This window comes from Ursus arctos, unplaced genomic scaffold, assembly GCF_023065955.2.
Source record: "Ursus arctos isolate Adak ecotype North America unplaced genomic scaffold, UrsArc2.0 scaffold_21, whole genome shotgun sequence".
NCBI lineage: Eukaryota > Metazoa > Chordata > Mammalia > Carnivora > Ursidae > Ursus > Ursus arctos.
In genome coordinates this window covers 5,738,106-5,763,095 of record NW_026622886.1, presented here as the reverse complement: position 1 = coordinate 5,763,095, position 24,990 = coordinate 5,738,106, and the positions used below count along the sequence as shown (strand labels likewise).

The following is a 24,990-nucleotide window of genomic DNA, read 5'->3' as shown; positions in this document are numbered from 1 at the left end:
AATTAAAATAATGTAAGGTATTCGTTCTTGGCAAATATAAAATGCTTTATAATGTCTGGTTATTAATTACTATTCTAGCTGCTATAGACTTGGTTTCTAACTATGGGCAAGTCACTCTGTGTGACTTAATTACTTCCCTCATAAAATTTTCATAACAACAGTGACCTACTTCATAAGACTATTGTGAAGGACAATAAAAATTATTAGATAAAAACTTATAAAAGCTCATTCCTAATTAAGAATCACGCCACCCACTGGCTTTCGATATCTAAAGAGATGGTTTGATTATCAGAGGCAGTGCCCCCAAAACAAAACACAGGTGGATCCTGACCCACCAGGAAGGCTGCAGCTCCTGAAGCCGCCGGCTCGTTTCGCCTGCCCCATCTGCCTTCTCCAACCCTACCAAACCCAGGGGATGACACCGCACTGGGAGCTCACCCTCACGCCTAAGTCTAACAAGAAAAACAACATTTAAAACAAACAAACAAACCCAACCAATGTCACAATCACTGCTAGGTTTCAAAAACCTAACACCTGAGAGTAGAAGGGGATGTGGCAGCCTGTGCTCTGAGAGGAAGGCCATTTGTGCTAGAGCCGAACCTCGCAGCTTTCCACTCCTTATATGTGCAAGTGCAAGCCCTCACCCACAGCACTCTGTACTCACCCAGAGGTACATCATGTCAGACCCGGCTGCTCAAACTCAGCGGTCAGTTGATCCTGGACTGCAAAAAGGCACTTCAGTGAACTGCAGGAAAGGAGGTGCCAGACTGGGGGGGGGGGGGGGCAAGGGTTCGGGGTGGGGAGAAACCCCCCCAAATCACTTGAGTTTAAAAATCTACAAGGACTGGTTTCCTCCCCCCTCCTCCCTCCTCTCCAGCTGACTGTTCTGTTGTTCTCTCTCCTCCCTCTCCCCCTCCCTCTCCCCCCTCCCTCTCTCCCTCTCCCTCTCTCTGGGAGTTCCCAGCCCCGTGTGTCTGAACCGGCCGAGTGTACAGCACTCTCTCTCTATTTGCCTTCAGGGAATCGCTCTCTGTCATTCTACTTCTAGAAACACAATCATCACTCACAGAGATAATTGCAAAAGGCAGGCATGGGCGGGGCTAGTAATAAACCACCAGCACCAGTTTCTAATGCTAGACACAAACTAGTTTAAGATGGGTTCTTTAAACATGAATGAAGCAACAAAAAGACTCTGCCCTCCAAGAAGATCAAGGGGAGTTGAGTCAAGTTTCCCCTCGGTCCAACTCTTCCCAGAGCCCACCTCACAAGCCAAGCACAAACAAAGAACCTGCTCAGAGCCCGTATTCCCTCCCTGCGCTGCTGGCCTTACACCACTTTTCTAAATAATTCTGAATTTAAAACAGAAGAAAAATTACATACAAACTCGAATAGGCTTTCATCTTTTTTTATCACTGTTGCCCTAGTTCAGATCACCACAGCCTCCTTTCTGACGGGAGAGAGGACAAGCAAGGGTTTGGAGTCACATGGATTCTGAGCCCCTAGCATGTTGCAGATTCTTTACAAAGCACGGGTTTGGAAGCTGGGTCCATAATTATTATTATCATGGCCTAGGGAAAGTTATCCAACCAGACTTGGCCCCTGTTTCTTCAACCAAAAACTGCGTATAGTACTCCTTGTGGAGTTGTCGTAATTAGATCAAACGACAGAACTGTGTAAACTATCTGTTAAGTTCCCGGTGACCACGTTTCCTAATTTAGTGCAGTTCAAACACTTACTAAGTGCCTCCGATATGCCAGGCATATTTTGATCCATTATGTTCAACAGTGAACAAGTATCATCAAATCATCTGTCCTACTGGTTTTAATTCAGAACATAGCTGACTCCTCCATACACCAGTTCCCATGCTCCTTCCTTACTTCCTACCCATTTCTTGCAGGCTCAAATCCAAAAGCCCACCCCGGCAGCACGTGACCCCTCCCTCCTCTGATAGCCTGGCGTTTGTAACCTGGCTTTCACTATTTCAGCCAGTGACTACTGCATTCCTCTACCTACCAATCTGAACTCCTTTATCTGTATCTTTCAGGGGAGAGCCCATCTATTTTCGGCCATGGAGTCTTTTGCATAGTACCTAGCACACAGTAGGTGCACCACACACTCTCAAAGGGTTCTGTGTTTTGGGGAATATTTCACTCCTTTAACTCATTAAAGAAAAAACAACATGAAACAAAAAAACAAAACAAGAGGCCTACCACCTTCCAGCTGCCTCAGGGTTCTGTTCCCCTCAGACATGTTGAGACGGCTCTCTTCCGCTTGTAAAATCTCCAAGTAAGGTCTGCAAGCCTCACCCTCAAGGCAGGCCTTGCTCAGGTACAGGTCCACTTGCTCTCCCCTACCTAACCCTTCCCCCCACTGTAAGGCTCCTGTATTAGAGACCTGCTGCAGTGGAATTCCTTTTTCTCTTAGGATAGAAGTCAAAACACCTTTCCTTTTCTTCCCCACTACTTGCCTTCTGCCAGGAAGCTTATAATAAATACCTTGTCTCTCCTCCCACCTTAACTTCCAGCTCATTTAAACTTGGGAGAGGTGGGGCAGGTATTCTCAGCCTCACCCAAACCTTTTCTTTTTCTTTATGCAAAACCTCTCTGCTTCCTCTGAAGGCAGGATTACCTCATTTCAGTACGAAAGAGCAGTAAGAACTTCCAAGTCTAAACCTGAGACAGCCTTTTTTTAAAAAATGGGAAAACAAATCTTGACTTTCTATATACTGTTACATCCATAATCAATTTTTGTATGAAACTTTCCTCTCTAGTCTCAAAGCCCATGCCCTAAATCTTAAGTCACCAAACCTCCCTATACTCCGTTCTTAATAACTGTATTAAAATTACACTGTTAAGCGATTATAGTCTTTTCAAACTCTTTGAAGACACAAAATTCACTCGTTCATTCCTAACCAAGTATCAAAAGAACAAATACAATAGAATTTCGCATATTGTCACTTTATGGTGTTATCATTTAATCAAGGGTGGGATGGGATAAAGATAGCCCTGCTCTCCTGGAGCAAAGAAAGACAAAAACACATAGAGACAACAGGTCCTCGACACAAAATAAGAAAAGTTCAAATATGTCACCAAAACCCAAAACGACCTCCAAAACACTCATAAGCGGCCCCATTATAAACTTTGGAAGCACAGGCAGAGTTCATAAATTCCTAAATGCTTCTTTTCCTTTCCTGATCGTAATTTTAAAAACTGGGTAAACAGTCTGGGGAAATCAAACTCTTTTGTGTCTCTTCACACACACCAAAAAAAACCTCCAAAAACCCACAGGCACCTTCTTTATTCATGCTCCTGCATGCCCACATTTCCCTACCTTAAAAAAAAAAAAAAAAAAAAAAAAGGAAGAAAAGGAAACAAAGAGGTTAGAGGAAAAAAAAAAAATCTCTCAAATCATCAAACCCAAAGAAGGAGACCTATGCTTTATAGCTACACGGGATTTGGATTAAGAGACTCAAAAGTGTAACAATTCCACACTCTGAAGACACTCTGAAGAAGATCACAGTCCTGTATCACACATAGGATTAGGATGCACACGTACTTCCTTCTCTCCGGAGAACATTTTGTCAGACTGCGTGACTGTACTCTAAAGCTTATCGGCCTGTATATTAGTTCCGAGGAGAGAACACGTGAATTGGAGCATCATAGAAGGAAATGTCCTAGGGAGGGCCCACAGAGGAAGTCTGGCATGCTTGCTTCTGAGAAAGAAAAATCAGATTACCAGGGACAGCAATATGGGTGCTGCCAGTAATTCTAACCCTATAATGCATCTTGAATTCCTGCTTCTTAAAGTGCTAGATTTTGTAACGTGAAGAGTCTGGTGGGCCAGACTCTCAGGAAGGGCTTGGAGCCACATTTTGTATTCTCTGCCACAAAGTCCAACAATTGAGGAGACTGCATGTTTTATGCAAGTTTCTCTGTGGGTGTAAAAGGCTGGTGGGGGAAGTGTGCACATCTGGGGAGCCAAGACAATTTTGTAAAAATACACCCGAGAAATCAGGCACTGAAGATCTCCGAAAGACATCCAAGGCAACCCTCTCTACATAATTTATATTCCTTTCACCTTCAGGCCGGGTAGAGACCATACAGACTCACCACAACACTGAGCTATAGAAATGGGCCACATGAGGTCCAACTGGATTTGACTTAAAAAAAAAAAAGGAAAAGTTGAAAGAATAGGGCTCTTTTAACCTTGCCTCCTCTCAGCTTAAAATAGCAAGGATTCCCACAGGGCAATTCTCTAATAGAATTTAGCTACTCAAAATATGACCCATGGACGAGCATCGGCAGCATTAGCATCAGCTGGGAGCTACTTAAATATGAAGAATCTCAGGCCCCACCCGAGATTTACAGAATCAAAACTGACATTATAACCAAAGCCCCAGGTGGTCTGCATGCACATTAAAGTCTGAAAGGCTGGTCCAGATAGATCACTGTCCTCACAAAGCAGCAGAGACTCATGGAAGAAAGGCAGAGATATGGCTGCCACTTTCCAGTGAGGTGATTAAGCCCCGCTGGAAGATAAAACTGGGACGATTGCACCCGTGCCCACTGATTTCGGTAAGACACGAGCAGCCAGCACTCACACAGAACGTACTGTGTGCCAAAACACGGTGTGTATTTTCTCATTACATCTTCACAGTATCTCGGGAAGGGGGGCCTTACGTTATCTTTTTCACATGTAAAAGGAAATTGGGGCTCAAAGAAGCCAAAAGCTGAACACACGTGTGTAGGGCTCCAAGACAGTGTCAAAACTGCACCACACTTACTCATTGATAAAATCATATCAAGACTGACAAAATCAATGGAAATTTTACCCTGGATACCTCTCAGAACAGCTACAGGCAAATTGGGGATTTATTAGACTCTTACCCTCAGTGTGTAGGGAATGCAGAGCAACTGTCCCTAAAAGAGGAAAATGCGTTATCTCAAGAAAGCTCTGTTTTTCCTTATTATGTTTCAATCATACTCTCAAGTAAGTTCCCATACTTCCAAGTTACTCACTCTGGTGCCCCCTCCAGCACAATTTCTGCCCTCCTAGGAAGTCCCTATCCCAACCACTTCTTCATTATATACCCACGCTAGTCATGTCTTCCTTTCCCTCCTCTGTGCAACTGTGATTCCAATGGTCCATAATTATAATCCCTCTCTTGCAAATACCCTCAATCATGTGTCCTCTCCATCCCTGCCACGTGGCAAAACTCCAAACCTGGTGAAACAGTTCTCTGCCTTCTCTGTGCCGGTGCCCACACAGCTGAATGCTGTTGGAAAAAGATCACATAACCAAGCTGACCGACTTGACTGCAAGTTCATGATCACAAAGCTCAACCGGGCCCTCAACAGTGCCAAGCAATCCCACCAAAGCTGCCCTTGCAAGCTTCCTACTCTCCAAAATGACTCTACTCTCACCCTCTCCTCAAACCTATTTCATTCTCTCCCCACCATCCGACTTTCAGCTGTTGCTCTATCCAAAGATTTCATTTTAAAAGAGTAGCATTCAGGGGCGCCTGACTGGCTCAGACGGTGGAGCGTGTGACTCTTGATCTCAGGGTAAGTTCAAGCCCCATGTTGGGTGTGGAAATAACTTAAAAATAAAATCTTTACCCAAAATAAATAAATAAATAAAAATAAAAGAGAAGCATTCAGACAGTGTTTCCTGTCCACCGAATCTACAATCCTACCTAGAAATGCACGCACCTCCTCTTCTTTATGCTCTCTTACAATGAAGCAAGCAAGCTCGGCATCAAGACCTATTTCACCTCTTGTCCTCACGCCCCTCCCCAGGCACCTATGTAAGGACTGCACTGCTCTGCTGATCGTCCTCTCCCCTGAACCACCAATCTCTCCCCTCTCTACCCATCACTGTCATGCCAGCAAGTAAACATACGTCCATCTTCAGAAGACCTCCCTCTGCTCTCATGCACTGATGCGGAAAGTATACAGTAGTGACACCACTTTGGGGATCAGTATGGCAATATCTATGAAATTTTGAAAAATGCATGGCCTATGGTGCGGCAATTCCATCTCCAAGTAGCCTATCTTAGAAAAGCCCCACAAGTGTAGAAGGAAGTTCAGCATAGCAATCTGTAAGAGCAAAAGAACTTTAGAAAACATAATGTCCGATAACAGGCAAATGACTAAATGAACCATGGTTTTTAAAAAATTCTCCCTTGACCCCTTATCTCCCTACCATTTCCCAGCTCACCACTTCACAGTAATACTTCTCAAAAAAGTTGACTACACTTGTCTCTACTTCACCCCTCTTTTCTTCTTCAAACTATTCAAAATAAAGTTTCCAAGCTCTCTACTCCATTAAACTGACTGGTCAATATCAACCACTTCCATGTCACTTAATTCAATGGACATTTTGCTGTCCTCAACTTATCTCACCTCTTATCAGGATTCAACAAAGTTGGCAACTTCCTTAAAACACCCTCTTTCTCTAAGCTTCTGAGATACTGCAGTCCTGGGGGTTCTTCCCCTATATTACTGATAACTTCCCAGTGCCTTTTTCTGGCTTCTCCCTCAACAGAACTCTAAAAAAGAAGTGTTCCTTGGGGCTCAATCCTGGGTCATCCTCTTTTATCTGAGTTATCCCACTCATTCCCATTGCTTCAAATACCATCCACGTGCTATAATTACAAAGTTACACACCCAGCCTAGACCTCTTCTCATGCTCCAGTAAGACTCTTGACCATCTCACAGATGAGCCCAACATAATGCGCCCCACACTGGGCTTTAATTCCCACCACCACTACCTTGAAATCTAATATATACTTGTTGTTCCCCACCCCACTAAGTGGTACCACCTGGCAATTATGAAAGGCAGAGTTCCTTACCACCCCCCCTCCCACCGATCCCTCACCCCTCACATGAAACCCATTAGCAAGTTCTACGTGTCTGACTTCTCTGATCTCCTCTACCACCACCTTAACCCAAGCCACCATCAGTTCCTTCCTGGACATCTCCAGGGTTCCTCCACTTCCGCTGTGGCTCCCCTTCAAAACATTCATCACAGAGCAGCCAGAGAGAGTTTTTAAAAACAAAACTCAAATCATATCACTCCCCTGATTCTAAGCTTCACACCACACTTAAAAACATTTTCTATCTGGGGGCGCCTGGGTGGCTCAGTCGGTTATGCATCTGCCTTCAGCTCAGGTCATGATCTCATGGTCATGGGATCGAGCCCCAACTAAGGAAGGCTCTGTGCTCAGCGCAGAGTTGGCTTGAGATTCTCTGCCTCCTCCTCTCCCTCTGTCCTTCCCCTTCACTCACATGCTCACATTGTTTTTTTCTCTCTCTCTCAAATAAATAAAATAACTGAATTGTTAAAAAAAGTTCTCTATCTGAAGTCCTTATAATGGCCTTTGAGGTCCTATATGATCTGCTAAGTGCCTGCCTCTCCAAGCTCAGTGCACATCATTATCTCACCTTCAATCACTAGGCTCTAAATACACTGACCTCGTGCCAGTTCCCGATCTAGAGCAAGTCCACCCCTCTCCCCGGCACCCATTAACTCGATTATTCCCTCTTCTTGAAATCCCTCCTCATTCTTTGCAAGGCTGGCTCCCTCTTATCTTTCACACCTCAACTTAAAAACACCTCCTCAAATAAAACTCTCCAGACCACTCTCTTCAGTTGGAGGTCCTTCCCCATACTCTACTACTGCGTTTGGTTTATTTTCTTCCTAGCTGATATCAAAATCTATCACTTATTTATTCCTTTGGTTTCTTGTTTGCGATTTCTCCATTAAAAAGTAGTATTTTGTGTATATACCACATACAACGGAGATCTTCTACTATGGAACATTTTATCCCTTGACTTTTTGTTAGGAAAGGTCAAAGTTATTTGTAGGAGTTTCTGGCACTCAGGCAACTGTCTAACCAAGTCCTATAAATAAAGTTAGAGCACTACTAATTTTGCCCTAGTAACCAAAAGGACTCAAAGTTTTATCACAGCTACAAACCATAAATACATGTCTGCACCAATGGCTTTAGAATGTTAGTTTGAAATAATCATAATATTAATATGAAAAAGCAGTTCCAATCTAATCATTTACTTTAAGGTAATCTGAACATCAACATTCCAAATTGCCTCTCTTCCAAAACTATAAATTTATTCTGCTCAGCACAATAAAAGAGCATCCCAATCCAAACTCCATTATAATCACGCTTGCTATGTATAAGTTAATTATCTAGAGTCTAGAACCATGCAATCAACACAGTAGCCACTAGTCACTATGTGAATTTATTTAATTAATACTGACTTTTCAGTTCCTCAGTCACACTAGCCACATTTCAAGTGCTCAAGAACCACATGAGACCAGCAGACAGGGCAGATATAAAACATTTTCACCGCCACAGAAAGTTCTATTGGACAGAGCTGTTCTAGAACATGGTAATAACCAGGAAGCAAAAGGCCCCCTAAGTACCCAAAATACCAAAATGTTTGTGTACTTTCATTAGCAGGAAAGTTCTGCCAGGCCTTCTCTCTCAATCTATTTATTTTTATTTTAGAAGTAAATTTCTGTCCTGGTTTTCTGGCTATTTGCCCACTGAAAATGTGAAAGGCAAATCAGGAAAACGGAACTAGGAAGCAGTAAGGACTAAGTACCAGAGGAAAGGGAACTACTATGTCAGAGGCAGCCACATCAGGAGCACGAGAGACCAAGAGAAAAAATGTCTAAAAAGCAGGTAAGATATCAAAATGCAGACAGATGTCAAAATGGGACCACAGAGTAAGGCCAAACCAGCAGATGCTCCTGAAATATCATCTTTCTAGTCATAAACAATAACTGATGCTGACAATTGTGTTAAAACCATTAAGAAAAGTGTCTACTATTATACTATGAAAAAGAAATATATAGTTACATAATACCTTTTACAAGGATTTATTTCCAAAATAGCTTAAACATCTTGGTGCTCAGAGAAGGGAAAATCCTCTCAGGGAGTTGGAATACACCACCACCAGAAATAACTCATTCCTAAAATATTCTGCATAGTCAAATTCAACACAGTTCAAGCAACATGAACGAATATTCAGTTCAACCAATATGAACAAATGTTGTTTACAGAGCAGGGACAGATAGGAGAATAAGACAAGATCCTTCTGTTCAATGAATTATGGTTCCTCCATACAATGTAACACTACATAGCCTAGGGGGATGGGGAGAGAAAGTTCTTAAAATACTGTTATGAAATACTCTACTATATATTTTTAAGTGATAAAGGTTCAGAACAATGTTTAGCACAATATCACTGAAAAGAAAAAAGAAAAAAATGAGGAATTACACACAAAATGGTAAAATACCTATTGCCTCAAGGGGAAAGGCACTGTGAAGGCTCAAGACCAGAAGCAGGGAGCAACTTTTCACTATATGACTATTTTATACCTTTTAAATACTGAATCATGTACATGTATTATTCATTTAAAACGCAATAATCATCTCAAATTTTTCAAAGATTTTATTTATTTAGAAAGAGAGCAAGTGCATGCATGTGAGGCAGGGAAGAAGGAGCAGAGAGAGAGAGAATGAAGCAGACTCCCTGCTGAGCGCAGAGCCCATCGCAGGGCTTGATCCCACGACCCCGAGATCATGACCTGAGCCAAAATCATGAGTTGGACTATGGATTAAGTGACTGTGCCACCCAGGTGTCCCTTAAACTAAAAAAGGGGGGGCCAAGTTCCCTATCCCCAAAAAACATATCTAATGGGTCACGCACGCTTCAAAAAACTGAAGGACTAAACACCGAAATATTTAACTTATATTTTATTCTTACTAAAACCTCACCCTCTATTTGAAATTCCAATTAATTGATTTCAAAAAACTCAAAGTTGAACTTGAAACAGAAACTGCAATGATCCTTATCGCTACCGCATATTAATTTTTGAAAAAAAATTTTGCATAAAAAATGTCTGCATAAACATTTCAGGAACAAAAAAAGAACTATATCTCCCAACCGCCCTTGCAGCGAGGTGTGGCCAGCAGTAAGACTAAGTTCTGGCCAATGGGATATTAGTAGAAATGTTGTCTGAGACTTTCTGAAAGTCTTCTTAAGTGGGGAAGGATAATGGCTGGAGCTGTCCTACAGACAGAAAAGCAAAGAACAGTAAGGATCCTGGATCCTTGATAACCATGGAGCACATCAGCCCTGGACTGCCTACTTTCAGACTCCTTTTTTGCAAAAGACAAAAGAACCTCTCTCTCAGTTAAGCCATTTGGTGGGCAGTTGGGGCGGGGTGTTCTGTTACACGAAGCTGAACTTAATCCTTAACCTTTCAATAGTAAGTTATTTTACTGTAATTTACAAATCAAAATTCAATTTCATTTGAAATAAGAGAAAGCTCTATATACATTAATAGCTTGCACGCCTGATGACTATGACAGAAATTATCAAAGAATCTTTAAATGTCTAGGGTGGAAATCTAGGCCAAAAAGTCAACTAGTCTATGCCCCTAATGTACTGTCCCTAACCATTCCACACCAAAATGATAGAAATACAACTTTAACTTAACAATTCCTGGATTCCAGTATGAAAAACAGTCAAATGTGTGTATGTATGTACACACAGTCTCATTTTCTTTTTTTTTTTTGAAAAATCCCTAACACTGTTTTTTAATTTATTTTTATTTTTATTATAATAATATGTTTTTATTACATTTTGTTAGTCACCATACAGTACATCCCCGGTTTCCGATGTAAGGCTCGATGATTCATTAGTTGCGTATAACACCCAGTGCTCCATGCAATACGTGCCCTCCTTACTACCCATCGCCAGCCTATCCTATTCCCCCACCCCCCTCCCCTCTGAAGCCCTGTTTGTTTCTCAGAGTCCATAGTCTCTCATGCTTCATTCCCCCTTCTGATTACCCCCCCTTTCTTCTCCTACCGATCTTCCTAGTTCTTATGTTCCATAGATGAGAGAAACCATATGATAATTGTCTTTCTCTGCTTGACTTATTTCACTTAGCATTATCTCCTCCAGTGCCGTCCATGTTGCAGCAAATGTTAAGAAATTGTTTCATCATCTATAAAATAGGGCTAATAATGCCAACATCACAGGCATACTGCCAGACTCAAATCAAATAGACTATGCTAACTAGTCTGTAACCAGAGCATTGTATCTATCATTACTATTGCCAATTACTGCTAAAACAGCCAGTCGACTGGTAAGTGGGAGTCACAAAACAAAAATTACATGAAAGCAATTACAGAGAAACTCAGGTTTGGGATCCAAGGAATTCCACGAACTTGTCAAGCCCCCTTCACCAACTTTCTTAACTCTTCACCTTTCAGAAAATACTGTATCAGGAACCTCAGCTTTCTTTTCTAAAGCACTGGGTGGGGGCGGGGGAGGGGGTGCGGGGGGCGGGGGGGCGACGGGGAGCTGAGTGGTTGTAAGGGGAAAAAAACTGGCACAGTAGTAAGAGGGTTAAAGCAGTTAGGGAATGTGACATGTTGGAAGTATATGACGCTGTTTTAGCATGTCACCAATTGTCAGAAGGCAGTCCAACAATTTTTAGATAGATGTTAGCAACGGTTTACTTCTACAATGTATTCATTCAAAAGAAAACACGAAATACATGCATACAGCTTCTATGGAACATGGAGAAACCAGCACTGAAAGTGGGATGCTGCATTTGAGAAATGAGAACAGGAGAGATCCCCTGATACAAAAAGACTTTCTGTAACCTGTGTGTTCAGGCACAGGCAGTGTATGTAAAACAAAAATGGCTTAATCTCTTTCATATTTACACTTAAAAATGATTTAACTTCTCCAAAATGTGTTTTGAAGTCTGAAAAAAAGCAAATAATTCACTTCTTGAAGCCATTAACTTGTCTTTGAAACCATTTCTGGGGACTACTTTAATCCAGGCCCACGTTGTACATGAGTCATACTGCCCTGTGTTGTTCAACTCATTATAGTTTGCAAAGTATTCCCTGGTCAAATAACTTTGAGGAACATGCTTTAAGCAATTTCACTATTTGCCAAATTTCAGCTTTTCAGAATCTTCTAAGAGGATACTGAAATTAATAGATGCTTTTTACTAATTTCAAATACACTCACAGGAAGAAAACAAGCTATCCAGGGGTGTCAGAGATTAGCTGACAGGCAGACAGATGCCAAGAATTTGCCGCACGTTTTAAAGGGCTACAATCAGGATAACAGGAGTGTGAGAAACAAAGTCAGACATCTTGAAGGTTTTCGTTCCGAAAAGGGCTATCAGAGGTATTGCCAACTTAAATGCCACCCTCTGCTGAATGGCCGTATCCAAGCTGCTTTAATTAAGTAGTACGCTTTCTGGGGAATTAGAACTATTCTACCTTCCCTAGATGACACACTTATTTTATAATGCCTGTTTATGAGTCTGATGTATGACTGGGGGGTTGAGGGTCTTCTAACCCAGCAGGAAAAATAAAAACACTGAAATAACATTATCTTCTGAGAAAGTAATTTATCTAATCCAAGCTAGAGTGAACCAGACCATTCTATCCCAGATCTAACTGATGGCTTCAATATCAAAGTTCTCCCAAAAGATAGTACATACTAAACTCTATAAACTTATTTTCAGGCTATGACTACACTTTTAATAACATAAATGAGTTCAATAGGACTTACTTTAATCATTTCTGAAACACAGTTTATTTTTAGTAAATATAATAGTCCCCCACATGGGAAGCTACAACCATGCCAAAAATTTTCTATGAGGAGATAAAATCCTATTTATAGACCTATCAGTTGCTCCTTGCTTAGGTTGTAACATAGTTTCCACTTTAAGCCTGATATGACCTCCCCTGACTTCTCTCCTCTCTAATGTTCTTTTCATCCTGAAGGTTCTCACATTTATCTTTACCTTCACAGGGTACTTAAGTTAAGCTACTTGGGGGGGGGGGGGGAGAGTGGCGGAGAAGAATCTCCTTTCCCTATGCCTTCTCCCCCTGGAGGGTTTAGGTAAGTTTCAGGAACCTAAAATGGGGGAGAGAGAGTTCTTTATTTGCTGAGCTTTTTGCAAGGGAACCTAATAAATGCCTGGCAATCAACAAGAACACTGCTACGCGGGCGAGGCACGCTTCAAGTGGCCCCCCTAAGGCCTTCAGCGGTGTATGACTTAGCTTCAAGTTTTCTATCTTTTAAAAACCCAACAAGAAAAAATGTCAAGGTTTCTACTATAGAGAATATCGTACTCAAAAGCTAACCAGGGAACCAAAAGAGAAATACAAGAGATTTATTAATTTTATCATAAAAACTGTGATCTCCTCAGGGACTGAGCGGCTGTTGTTCTACCCAAGCTGCCGGCATCTCTACACTGCCACTTAAAATGCTAACGGCTGGGCCCCCATCAACGATTCCAGAAGGGTACGTGCCTTATCCTCATTCAGTGAGCCGTGTTCACCGTCTCCTTTCCCCAGGAGTGGCATGAGCCATATACCCCATCTCACCCAGGCCCTGCCCCACCACACACCCTGGATGAGATTGTAAACGCACCCGGTCTTTACTGTGCTAGCAAACCCTAACCCCTTTGCTCTCTGAACCCCGGTAAAATTTGCTGTCCCTGGTTCACTTATTTTTTTACAACCTTAAGCATATAACCACCTTTTGTTAATTCTGTGCCTGTAGGTCTTATATCCTGAGTGAGACTGCAAATTTGATTACGGGCTCCTCAAGGTCAGTGGCCATGCCTTATCCATCTCGGGATCATCAGTGTTGTGTCAGATGCCTGGCATGTAACAGGCACACAGCACTCGTTGCTGAAATATCTGTTAGGCTGATCCGGATGGCAGGGACCGCGTAGTAAAGTATACTTCTCTTGAGTGAATCTCTCACTGCACACGACTTAGGAGAGGCCAACATAACTTTAACAGAAGTGAATCGTAAGCAGGTCCTGAAAGGAGGGAGAAGCCTCAGGCCCAAGTATTAACACCCAGCTGCCTTGCATTGTAGGTTCTCGTCCTCACTCTCACGTGTTCAAAGACATGTGAACAGAGGATACACCAAATGCTGCGGCAAATGTTAGTATTTCCTTACTCCAAGAAAATTCAACCTGCTTTTCTCCATCAACCTGTGTATTACTCATCTTCTAAGGCCTACCTCTTCCTGCCCACCCTACTTCAAAGTGAAATCCCCAACTCTCCAGAATCTGATGAAGAACAGCTTCACTTATTTTCACTTATAACCAAAAGGGATGGATTTAAGTTTCAGTAAAAATAATTCAAACTAAACATCAGTAAAAATTACCTGATGGTAAAAGCTGCCAAAGACGAGAAAATACACTTCTCTTAAAAAAGTTGTTTTCAACTCTGACGTTTATCACATAACGCGGTACTTCCCTTTTTAAAAGAAGACATAGATTTTCTGGGTGATCAGAGCTGAGGCATGGACATGGATGCTTAAATGAACTCTCAAGATCATTTTCTTGAGGCAGCATGGTACTAAAGAAAGAACTTGGGTTTGGAAGTGGCATCAAATTGCCAAATCACCACTCACGAGCTGTGACCTTGAGCAAGGACTCTAACCTAACCTCTCTCAACTGCTATTTTTTTCGTCTATAAATGCAGGGCTATTATGAAAATCAGAAATAATGTACATACAACACTTAGGTAGTGCCTGTCTAAATAAATTACAATTGTTAATCTGTTTATTGTCATTTTTTCTCAGCCCACAAAAGACAGAAAATGCCTCCTTAGCAAATCTGACATTTTAGGGCTACTATTATAATTTCTTTTAAATTGGTAGCAAGAGAATATCAATAAGAACTCACCTAAAGAGAGCTATTTTCTCTGTGACTTTTAAAGTAAAATCTGCAGGAAGAGAAACACAAAGTGTTCCACTGGGCAAGATGTCCCTATTATACCAGATGGCTAGGAGAATTTATGGGGACTATCATGAAAAACAAAGCTCTTGGAAAGGGGAAGCTTCTAACAAAGGGGGACAGATGTCAGGGGTTCCAGGTAGGGGTAAACCCAATACTGCAGCATCTATGGTGTAGAAAAGCTTCAAGTAAAGGGGGTGGGGTTTTTGTTCTTTTTTTTTTACTCTCTTCAAATTCTACCCCTCCCTTAAATCAGACATACTTACCCAACAATCATAAACACAAGACAAAGGGGAAAGGAAATACCTGCCTGTGCATGAGGAAAGGTGGATGTTGGCTAGAAGGGACGAGCACTTTCCTATGGAAGGAGGGGAAAACTGATGCTACACCATCTTCTTTCATGCCTTTCAGGAGATGGCAGGACTGTCTAAGTCACTTACTCGCTCTAGGGACAGGGCTGTGAATGGGAAGACAGCAGTGTTTGGTCTTCCATAGGGCAGGGCTAAAAGCCACTAAGGAGTTAAAGCTTTCAGAGCATGAGAATGAAAATGCTGGAAGGACTTCTAGGGCTTTTTTAGTCAGCCCAGTGGAATGGAAGAAAGCTTGGGCATTAGAGCCAGATGGGCCTTCGTAGCTTTGACCTTGGGCAAGTTGGACAGCCTCCCTAGCCTTCACTCTTCTCATCTATAAAATCGGGTGAATGGCATGTGCCCTGCAGACGGCAAAGTGTAAAAAGCAAACTGCTTCAGGAGAGGCACCAATACAGGCTGAATGTTTCTCCTCACACCTCAGGCTAGCCATACGTAAAACGCTGGTGGCTGGCGTATATCGCTATGTCACAAACGTTTGTTCTCCACCTTTCCCTTCCACCTAACTTAGCGGAAAGGGAATCAAGTCCATGTAGCGAGAGTAACTTTCCCAAGGTTACACTGCTGGTTACTGGCAGCATTAAGGCTTAAAATCAGCTTCTGCAAGCTCAATGCATTGCACCTTGCCTCATTTGGAACATTCCCTGAGGACACAGCAAGCTTAGCTTAACATTATATGGGCTCAGAGAGTCCACGTGAATTAGGGAACAACCTAACTGCAAGGTCAGCAGCTCCCTGTGATTCAGACACCCAAGAGTTAAGCGCTCAGCCTTGGCCAAGGCTCCTGAGAGCCTGGGCAGGGCAGACTCTTACGGGAGGAGGCCAGAGAGGGACTGAAATCCACTCCTCGCTGTGATTGGTCAGCTCCCAAAGGGGTGGGGAAGAGGGAAAGGGGGGGGGAAGAATGTCACCCGATCCCCACGGGTAAACAAGAGCAGGAGCATCTGCTCAGGTTTTCAACTAAATCTGTAAAATATTTCTGAACACTTGACCACCAAACTCAGAAGACTAACCTCTGACCTTCATGAACAACAGAGCGCTTGTTCTTTAATGACCAGATTCTTAGTAATACAATCTGGAGGAGCGAGCGAATGCAAAAAAGCAGTTTTAATACTGCTCTAGCACAAAATTAGTAATGAATGCTCCTGCTGTAGGTGCTTGAAATCCACACCACCACCATCCTGCCTGCCCCCTTGCCCTTACGGCGGGGAACCAGCCTTCTGGCCTCCACGGTACCATTTTTCTCAAAGTCTGCCATTCCAACAACATGACGAGACTACACAATCACATTCCCTCCCCCTGAATTTCTCTCCATCCTCTTTAGGAGGCCCCTCCTTTTTAGAAAGGATATCTTATTGCAAGATGCAACCTCTCTGTAATTATGTTAGCACACATGTGCAGAGCAGAGAGAAGAGAGGGTTTGGGGAGAGAGAAACCCAATACCTTGCCAAATCCATTGGGAAGTCTGCCCAAGTTATTAATCCAGGACGGGGCCACTTAACTGACTTGGTTGAGGCAATGCCCTTCAATCCTGGCTACATTCTTTCCCCCAGGGGAGAGTATAGGAAGGGCCTGTCTCCTCAAAATCTTATGACCCTGACAACTCTTGTTTCCTCAGAAGTTTCTCTCCCATTGCAAGGGTATACACAAAGTATTTCGGTTCTGAGCAGAGAATTAAAGAGCCAATCCCTATCCCCAAGACGCTATGGGGACTCCACAGGACTGGTCACTGAAGAGCCACCAAAACTGCATTCCCTGTGTTCTTATCTACAGCCACAACTCAACAACTCAATTCTAAACTCCCAGTAACTGAAATGGCGGGCGAGAGGGTGGATCAAAATAAAATCAAAGAGAAGGTCTCCTACTGAAGGATGAAAAACAGGAGACCCTTGAAGAAACAAGTCAGCCCAGGGATCAACATGAGCCTGCCTCAGTGCGGGCTCAGGAACCAGGGCAAGGCCCACCCAAAACAAGCCGGAAGAGCCAGGCAGACCCATCCCTCAGGAACGGTGTAGACTAGGAATGACTTGACCCACTGTGGACTCAAAGAGCAAAGACTCCCCAACATGGGGCCAAAGCAAATCAGCATCAGGAATTGGCAGAGGCTCCTTATGTCTCCCCTTTGTTTCTGCTCTACAATCCCAAAGCCAAACTTAATCCAAACTATGCCATGAATGCCCTTTGCTAGCACAGATGTCTCATTTATAAGTCCCAGGGAACATAAGTGACTCAGCTCTCTTTTACAGGAATGCTCAGAAAATTACTCAAGGAGATGCCACATGATTATCAAAAACACAGGTTCCAGTGTCAGGCAGGTCCAGGTTCAAATACCTGTTCCATTACTTCCTGCTCTGTGTCCTAAACCTCTCCAAAGCTCAGTTTCTTCATCTGTCAGATAGGGCTTCCACACCTACCTCACAGGGAAGGTTGCTAAGAATAGTGGGGAACTGATGCACCGTCAGCATTCAATAAATAGTAGCTGTCACTATAAATTATTCCTGAAGACTATAAAACAACTTCTATGAAGAAATAACACGGCCAGCTGACAACTGTATTAGCATCCCCGCACCTTACCCTCCCACCGGAGACTGGTAAACAGCATGAAAATGCCAAAGATTATTTAATGACTATCTACTGTGCAACGTGCTAGGTGCTGGGGGAAGAGCAAAGGACACAACCTCTCCCTGCGAAGCCGCGCAGGCTGGTGAGGGACGACAGGACAGACAGGACGCGATGGGGAGGGAGGGAAGTACAGCTCGGCTTGTGTTCCGCTGGGAAGGGGTTGCTTTGAAGGCTGATCCCAGCAGTTAGGGTCACACTGAAGAAATCGATCAGGGTCATGGGGCAGGAGGTGCTGGAACATGAGGTGCATTCTGGAGCTCTATTTGCCAACCAAGAGAGGGGGAGACAGAGTGGAGCCATGTACTGGGGGAGCAGAATCTTGGTCTCTTCTCTTCATGTTACACAGGGAAAAAAGGACACCAAGCGTGGCGCTGGCTGCCACGACCAAGCGTCCCAGGCAGGCACTACAAGATTACTGCTTGCTGGGCTGGTGCAGCAGCACATTTATTTTTTAGCAAATAGACATGGGGCTCCCACAGAATGATACTCATATAATCAAAAACATGAATTCCCCCTGAAAACCATCACTGGGGAAGGCCAGAAGGGGCTGTGTTCTATCAGCCCACGGCACCCAAACTCACAAACCAGTGCTCTTCTCTCTTTCTTGCTTAACAAATTTTCACCCTCACAATCCCAATCTGTCACGCCGTCACACACACACACCCTAAAACCTGCACTGCTGATGGACTGGAGCAGGGTCAGACCACTCCTTAGTCATGACAGCACACGTCCTTCAGGAAACAGCACTGCACGGGGGAAAGGCACTGACCTGAGCGCAAAGGCTCTATATCTCAGACCCAGCTCTGCCATCAGCCAGAGCTCTAAGAACACAAGATGACAGCCTTGGGTTGTCAACTGACTTCTTGGAGGCTCGGTGTCCCCCTCAGCAGAACAAGGGCGATGTGACGACATCCAGCCCTGACATTCAAGGGGACCTGAGGGCCAAGCCGATGCTCCCCACCCTGCATTCGTGTTCCAGTATCACGGCAGATGGGCCAGAGAAGAGCCGGGACATTAAGACAAGCAATTACAATTTATTCTCTCAACTAGACTGAAAGTTCGGGCAGGGCAGAAAGCCAGCCACAACCTTTCTGGAACACAAACTAAAAGGTTTTGGGACTTACAGTCCTGGCCCATGAAGTCTTGTCAGGACTCTCTGTTCCTTGAATATTAAACCAGGAAAGAAAGCAACAGAAAGCAATGGGACAACAGTAAAGTCACCTGGCACCTGGAAGCGCACATGGTTTGCCTGCAAAAGGAGCCCTCCAAACATGATGCTGAGAAGGACACACAGGAATGGCAGTTGCTATTTCTGGCCAGTAGATCAGGACCTGAACGGCGGGTGGACTCTCCACTGAACAAATCGTATGGTCAGAAATAATCTTGCAACTGCCAGCACTCAACAAACTGGCAGCTCTTTAGAGAGGGCTCTCTGGAGACGCAGAGCTGCAGTAACCAAGGGAGACGTAGCCAGATTAGATCGGCGAAGACCTCTCTGGTTCCCCCGGAGGTACTGTAGGAGCCATGGCGCCGGCCAACACACGAGATCTACACAATGAGCTCCCTGAATGCTGCACGTGCTCAGGTCAGAAGAGCTGCCGCGCTGCTGCAAAACGACTCGCAACTCCCGGAGCAGCAGATGCCAGGCACCCTATTTACCTGTGCCTTTAGTCACAGTTCCTCCAGAGAGCCAGATGGGCTGGTTTTGCACGGTAGCTGCCCATTCCCTCCATTTTCAATTAGGAGGAGGTGTTCTTATTTTTTGTCCCATTCTCTTTACCTTTCCCTTCTCGACATAAAAACACGGATGAGATGTAGTGCGTGCACACGATGGGATATTATTTAACAACAGAAAAGAAGAAAGTACTGATGCACGCCACACATGGCGGCACCCTGAAAACATGCTAAGTGAAAGAAGCTGGACACAAACGGGTCATATATTACAGAGTCCATATTCTAGGAAATATCCAGAACAGGCAAATCTGCGGAGACAGAAACTAGACTAGTGGTTGCCTAGGGCGTGAGGGGAGAAGGGGAGACAGGAACTGGGAAATGATGACTTGAGGTCCACAGTTCTTTTTCGGAGTGACGGAAATGTTCTACAATTGACTGTGGTGATGGCTGAACAACTCTGTGAACATACTAAAAGCCACTGAGTTGTATACTTTAAATGGATGAATTGCATAGTATCAAATTATATTCAATAAAGCCGTTTTAAAATGCCTCAAAGGAATTACAACCTCCTTAGGAAGGGAAATGCAATGAGGGAGATTGACTCCGTGGCCATCCTGGTTTCCAAACGCCGGTCCTCGCTCCTTCCGATCAACTGCTCATTTTGCTACTCCATCCCGTGCTCCGCTGCTCAGGCTGACCCCTCTCCCAAGATAACTGGGCAGGATGGCAGCTTTGCTTGGGTCTTAAAGTCTACCCCTGCTCTGTCTTGACTTTAGTGTCCTTTCTTCCACAGCTAGTTTTCCCTTCCCCAAAGAGATGATAAAATCGCCCCCACTCCCGAGCAGTGGCTAATGACCTGCAGCATCATGAAAAGGAATGACGGTAAAGGATACTAAGGAAGCACAGGTTTGGGAGTTTTGACACACCTGGGTTCCAAAGTACTTGACAAGTGACTCTGTCCACTCTCAGTTTCCACTTCTGTAAAATGGGCAAAACACTACGTGATGCATCTAGTGCATGCGGTTGTTAAAAAGCTAATTGGGAAGCACGATGTAGGTGAGTAATACGATGCCTGGCACACAGAAGGTACTCAATAAATAATAACTTATTTATAGAAGCCTTATGCCCGGTTTTTTCATGCTGTCATCCAGCAGATAAGCCTCTGTGTCAAAAAGGCAGCAATAAAAGCAGGCCATATGTGCCCCAAAGTTAACTATATTAAGGCCATTTTTATTTTATTCTTTTGGCCTGCCATATTTTCTCAATTTTCCACGATCAATGTATATTACTTTTAAGAAAAAGATTCTAGGGGCACCTGGGTGGCTCAGTGGGTTAATAAGCATCTGCCTTCGGCTCAGGTCATGATCTCAGGGTCCTTGGATCGAGCCCCGCATCAGGCTCCCTGCTACGTGAGGAGCCTGCTTCTCCCTCTCCTTCTGCTGCTCCCCCTGCTTGTGTGCACACTCTCTCTCTGTCAAATAAATAAATGAAATATTTTAAATAAATAAATAAATAAAAATAAGAATATTTTAGGGATTTTTTAAAAATCAATTTAAATAGGGATATGTAGGTGGCTCAGCTGGTTAAGCAGCTGCCTTTAGCTCAGATCATGACCCCAGACCCCAGGGTCCTGGGATCGAGCCCCACGTCAGGCTCCCAGCTCAGCAGGGAGTCTGCTTCTCCCTCTGTGCCTCCCCCCTGCCCTGCTTGTGATCCCTCTCTCTTTTTCTCAATCTCAAATAAATACAATCTTTTTTTAAAAATGAACTTAGTTAATATAATGCGTCTTAGTATTTTCTTTGCAGACACTATAGCATGGCTCTGGAGTCAGAGAGACTAGGAGTCAAATCCCTAATTTACCACTTGATATATGTATGAAACTGTTTAGGCCTGGTGTTCCCACGTGGAAAGTAGTGATGAAGATGAACACCCTAGCAGAGTGCTTAGCACGTGGTCTTCAGGAAGTCCCACAACTTTAGTAAGTTCCCAGGGGATGCTGACGCTGCTGGTCTGGAAAACCACACTTTGAGGACCATGGCTCCAGGTAATAAGAACAAAGTCTCCTTACAATATGCTACACAGATCCTGAATGCTCTTTCAGGATATCTGCTCCCTGGAGACTGAATTAAATTAGAACCCGGTACTGCACATTCACCCAAAAGCCCAGACTTTACAACATGAGAGAATTTACTCTAAGACATTGAGGGAACTGGTTTTCCACTTAAGGTTAAAGCAAATAAGAATTATTAGGACTACATTTAAAATATCCGACTTTCTGGGGCGCCTGGGTGGCTACATCGGTTAAGCATCTGACACTTGGTATCAGCTCAGGTCCTGATCTCAGGGTCTTGAGTTCAAGCCCTGCATTGGGCTCCACACTGGGCATAGAGCCACCTTTAAATAACAATAAGAATAATAAAATAAAATATCTGACTTCATCATGGGACAGAACGTCTGAGAATGTGGGGACAGAACGTCTGAGAATGTGGGCACAGATCAAACAAACTGCAAGAGACAGACGCACAGCGAGCGCACCGCATGTTGCCCTGCGCCTGCCTGGGGAGAGGGGCAGAGCCTTCAGCGTGTCACAGAGCACTTGCTTTGCTCTGGGTGCCCTCTGTTGACAAAAACAGACATAGCCACTTGCTCCGCTGCTCTCTCCCTTTTCTCCTCCCACCCCAGGAGAGCCAAAAGTCCTTTGAGTGTGACTCAGACTTGAGGACAAGGCTTCCAGTTACGAAATTTTCCTAAGCCCCCTACATAGTCAGGACAGACCTTTTCTTCTTCTGATTTCCCTAGTCCCCCTCACTTTGTATCTGCAGCTTATCTCCAAACAGGTTAGCTATCTCAGGATGGCAGAATACAAAGCGAGCGGCCTTTACCGTAAGGTATGTGCAACTTCAATCACGCTGCCTTTCACTTCAGAAATGGCTATAGTGTTAGCACAGCGGGAATAAACTGCTTTTGTAAATAGTCCCCAGCACAATGTGAAGCCCAATACAGTGTGAAACAGTTTTTTAAAAAAACAACAAAACACTGCTGAAGTACTGAGAGTTTCTATAGATGAAAATTGTTTAACAGCACCCATTCTGGACAACTAAGAGTAGAGTAAGAGAATGTCAGAGCTGGCCAAGATCTCAAATATTATCATCTCGAACTTCCTTATTTCTATGAGGAAACTAAAGGCCCAGAGAAATAAAGTGACATATGCAAAGTCAAAAGTAGTGAAAAGCCAAGTTTCCTAACTCCCTCATGATGCATGGTCTTTCCACTATACTGTACAGTCTTTATTTAGACACTTTTTCATGTAAGCACTACCAAGACAAGGATAGCTACATTTTAACCACTTCGCAAAGGGTAAAGAAACTAATGAACATGTAACAATTCCTGAAAGGAAATAGAGAAAGAAATCCTACCTTTTTCTACTGTGAAATAAAGCCTTATCTAATATCACTACTTTCTTAATAGCAATCGTTTTTAAATTAAATTATTCTTCACAGGGTTAATAGCCGCACTATCAACAAGCAATGTCTAAATAAGGACTCAGCAAGTTATGGTCCATGGACCAAATCCAGCTTTTCACTTGTTTTTGTACAACCTGCATATGGACCATGAGCTGAGACGGTTTTTACGTTTTTTTAAATGGCTGGAAAAAAAATCAAAAGCAGCATATTTTATGACATGTGGAAACTACATGAAATTCAGTGCCCTCAAATAAAGTTTTATTAGAACACAGCCACATGCATTCATGTCCACGCTATCTATGGTTGCTCACTACAGCAGCTGTAACAGAGGTCGTACGGCCCGAAAATCCCAAAATAGTTGCTCTCTGATCCTTTGCAAAAAGTTCTGTCCATTCCCGTTCTCAACGATTGATAACTGTGATGTGTGACCCTTCAGCCAAGTGCAAAGTACTGCACTGTAAGTTCTTGGGGGCCCAGCTTCAGCAGCAAGCTCCCCAAGCTCTTTAGCAGGAGCCCTACCCGGGGTGCGTGGCCGACCTTGACCTCCTGACAGGCTGATCTCTCCTCCAGAGAAGCCAAGGGGGGCTCTGTGCTAGGCTCCAGCACGTGTTTTAGTTAGTATTTATCAGGAGTACTACACAAGCATACCCATTTTACAAATGAGGGCCCAAAAGAGAGGTGAAAGATCAGGCGCACACTAAAACTCTGAACGCAGGTCTGCCTGACACGAAGGTTCTCTGATTGTTCCCCAGGGGTTTTGCAAATTGTGTTCGAATCCGCTGAGGGGCCTCAGGGTCAGAAGGATGCTCAGAGGGTGAGGCTCCAAGTCCTCCAAACAAATCTTTTCAACTAGGGCCACCCCACTTACATGGTTCATAGACTGTGCCCATGTACTTCATTTGAAAAAGAATGTACGGAGGTCAGCGTACTTCTTCAAAAGAAAAGCTATGCTCTTCTCTCTGTGCCACTTATTACCACCTTTGCCAAATCTCTCACAAAGCTGGACATCTTAATTTCCTCATTTGCCAAATGAAATTAAAACCCTGCCCCCCCTCCCGCCTCACCAAGATCAAATGAAAATGGACAGGAAAGTGATCTATAAACGCTATAGGACTATAGAAATAGAATACAGAATTATCACTCCCTCAGTGTAGGGTTGGGGAGGGGAACCAGAAAGGAAGTAACATCTGCCACTGACTAAAGAAAAATCAAACATGCAAAAAAACACACTTTTTTTTTTTAAGAATTTATTCATTTGAGAGAGAGCGAGAGAGATCACAAATCACAAGGGAGAGGGAGAAGTAGACTCCCTGCTGAGCAGGGAGCCTGACACAGGGCTGGATCCCAGGACCCTGGGATCATGACCTGAGCTGAAGGTAGATACTTAACCTCTGAGCCACCCAGGCGCCCCAGAACACACATTTAATTAAAAGTAAATAAGGAAAAGACATGTGCTCAGTGAAAATATCATAAACATTCAAATCTAACACATTTAGTTTCAAAACCCAACTTTAGGGGGCCCCTGGGTAGCTCAGTCGGTTGGGCATCTGCCTTTGGCTGGGGTCATGATCCCAGGGTCCTGGGATGGAGACCAGCATTGGGCTCCCTGCTCAGCACAGAGCCTGCTTCTCCCTTTCCCCCCTGCTTGTGCTCTCTATCTCTCTCAAATAAATAAATAAAATTTTTTAAAAAACAAAAAACATCAGGGGTGCCCGGGTGGCTTAGTCAGTTAGGCATTTGACTGTTGATTTCAGGTCAGGTTAGGATCTCAGGGCTGTGAGATCAAGCCCCACACTGGAGCCTGTTTAAGTTTCTCTCTCTCCCTCTGTCCCCCAACCTCTAAAAAATAAAAATAAAGCTCAACTTCACTAATTATTGGCTACATAGTCTTGGGCAACGACTTAAATTTTTTTGAGCCTTAGTTTCCTCACCTGCAAATGGGAGGAATAAGACAATACTTGCCAAATGCTTTATATACAGGACTTGGCACATAATCGGTGTTCAATACATGTTAGCTCTCTTTTCCTGGGAACCCCA

General features: G+C 43.7%; 1 protein-coding gene across 27 annotated transcripts in view; it reads right to left on the bottom strand.

The window, feature by feature from the left end:
• The window catches only part of RBFOX2 (RNA binding fox-1 homolog 2), a 269,661-nt gene that overhangs the window by 143,681 nt on the left and 100,990 nt on the right, over positions 1 to 24,990 (bottom strand). For 2 of the 27 annotated variants that reach the window (XM_048218054.2, XM_048218057.2), the window contains exon 1: positions 665 to 721. The exons of 23 other annotated variants lie outside the window; for them this stretch is intronic. In XM_048218054.2, the coding sequence (XP_048074011.1) occupies positions 665 to 679 (15 nt within the window). In that variant the 5' untranslated portion in view covers positions 680 to 721. Of the gene's footprint in view, positions 1 to 664; positions 729 to 24,990 lie in introns of those variants that run through there. 2 more of the 27 variants (XM_048218050.2, XM_026499704.4) reach the window with 2 other exon arrangements.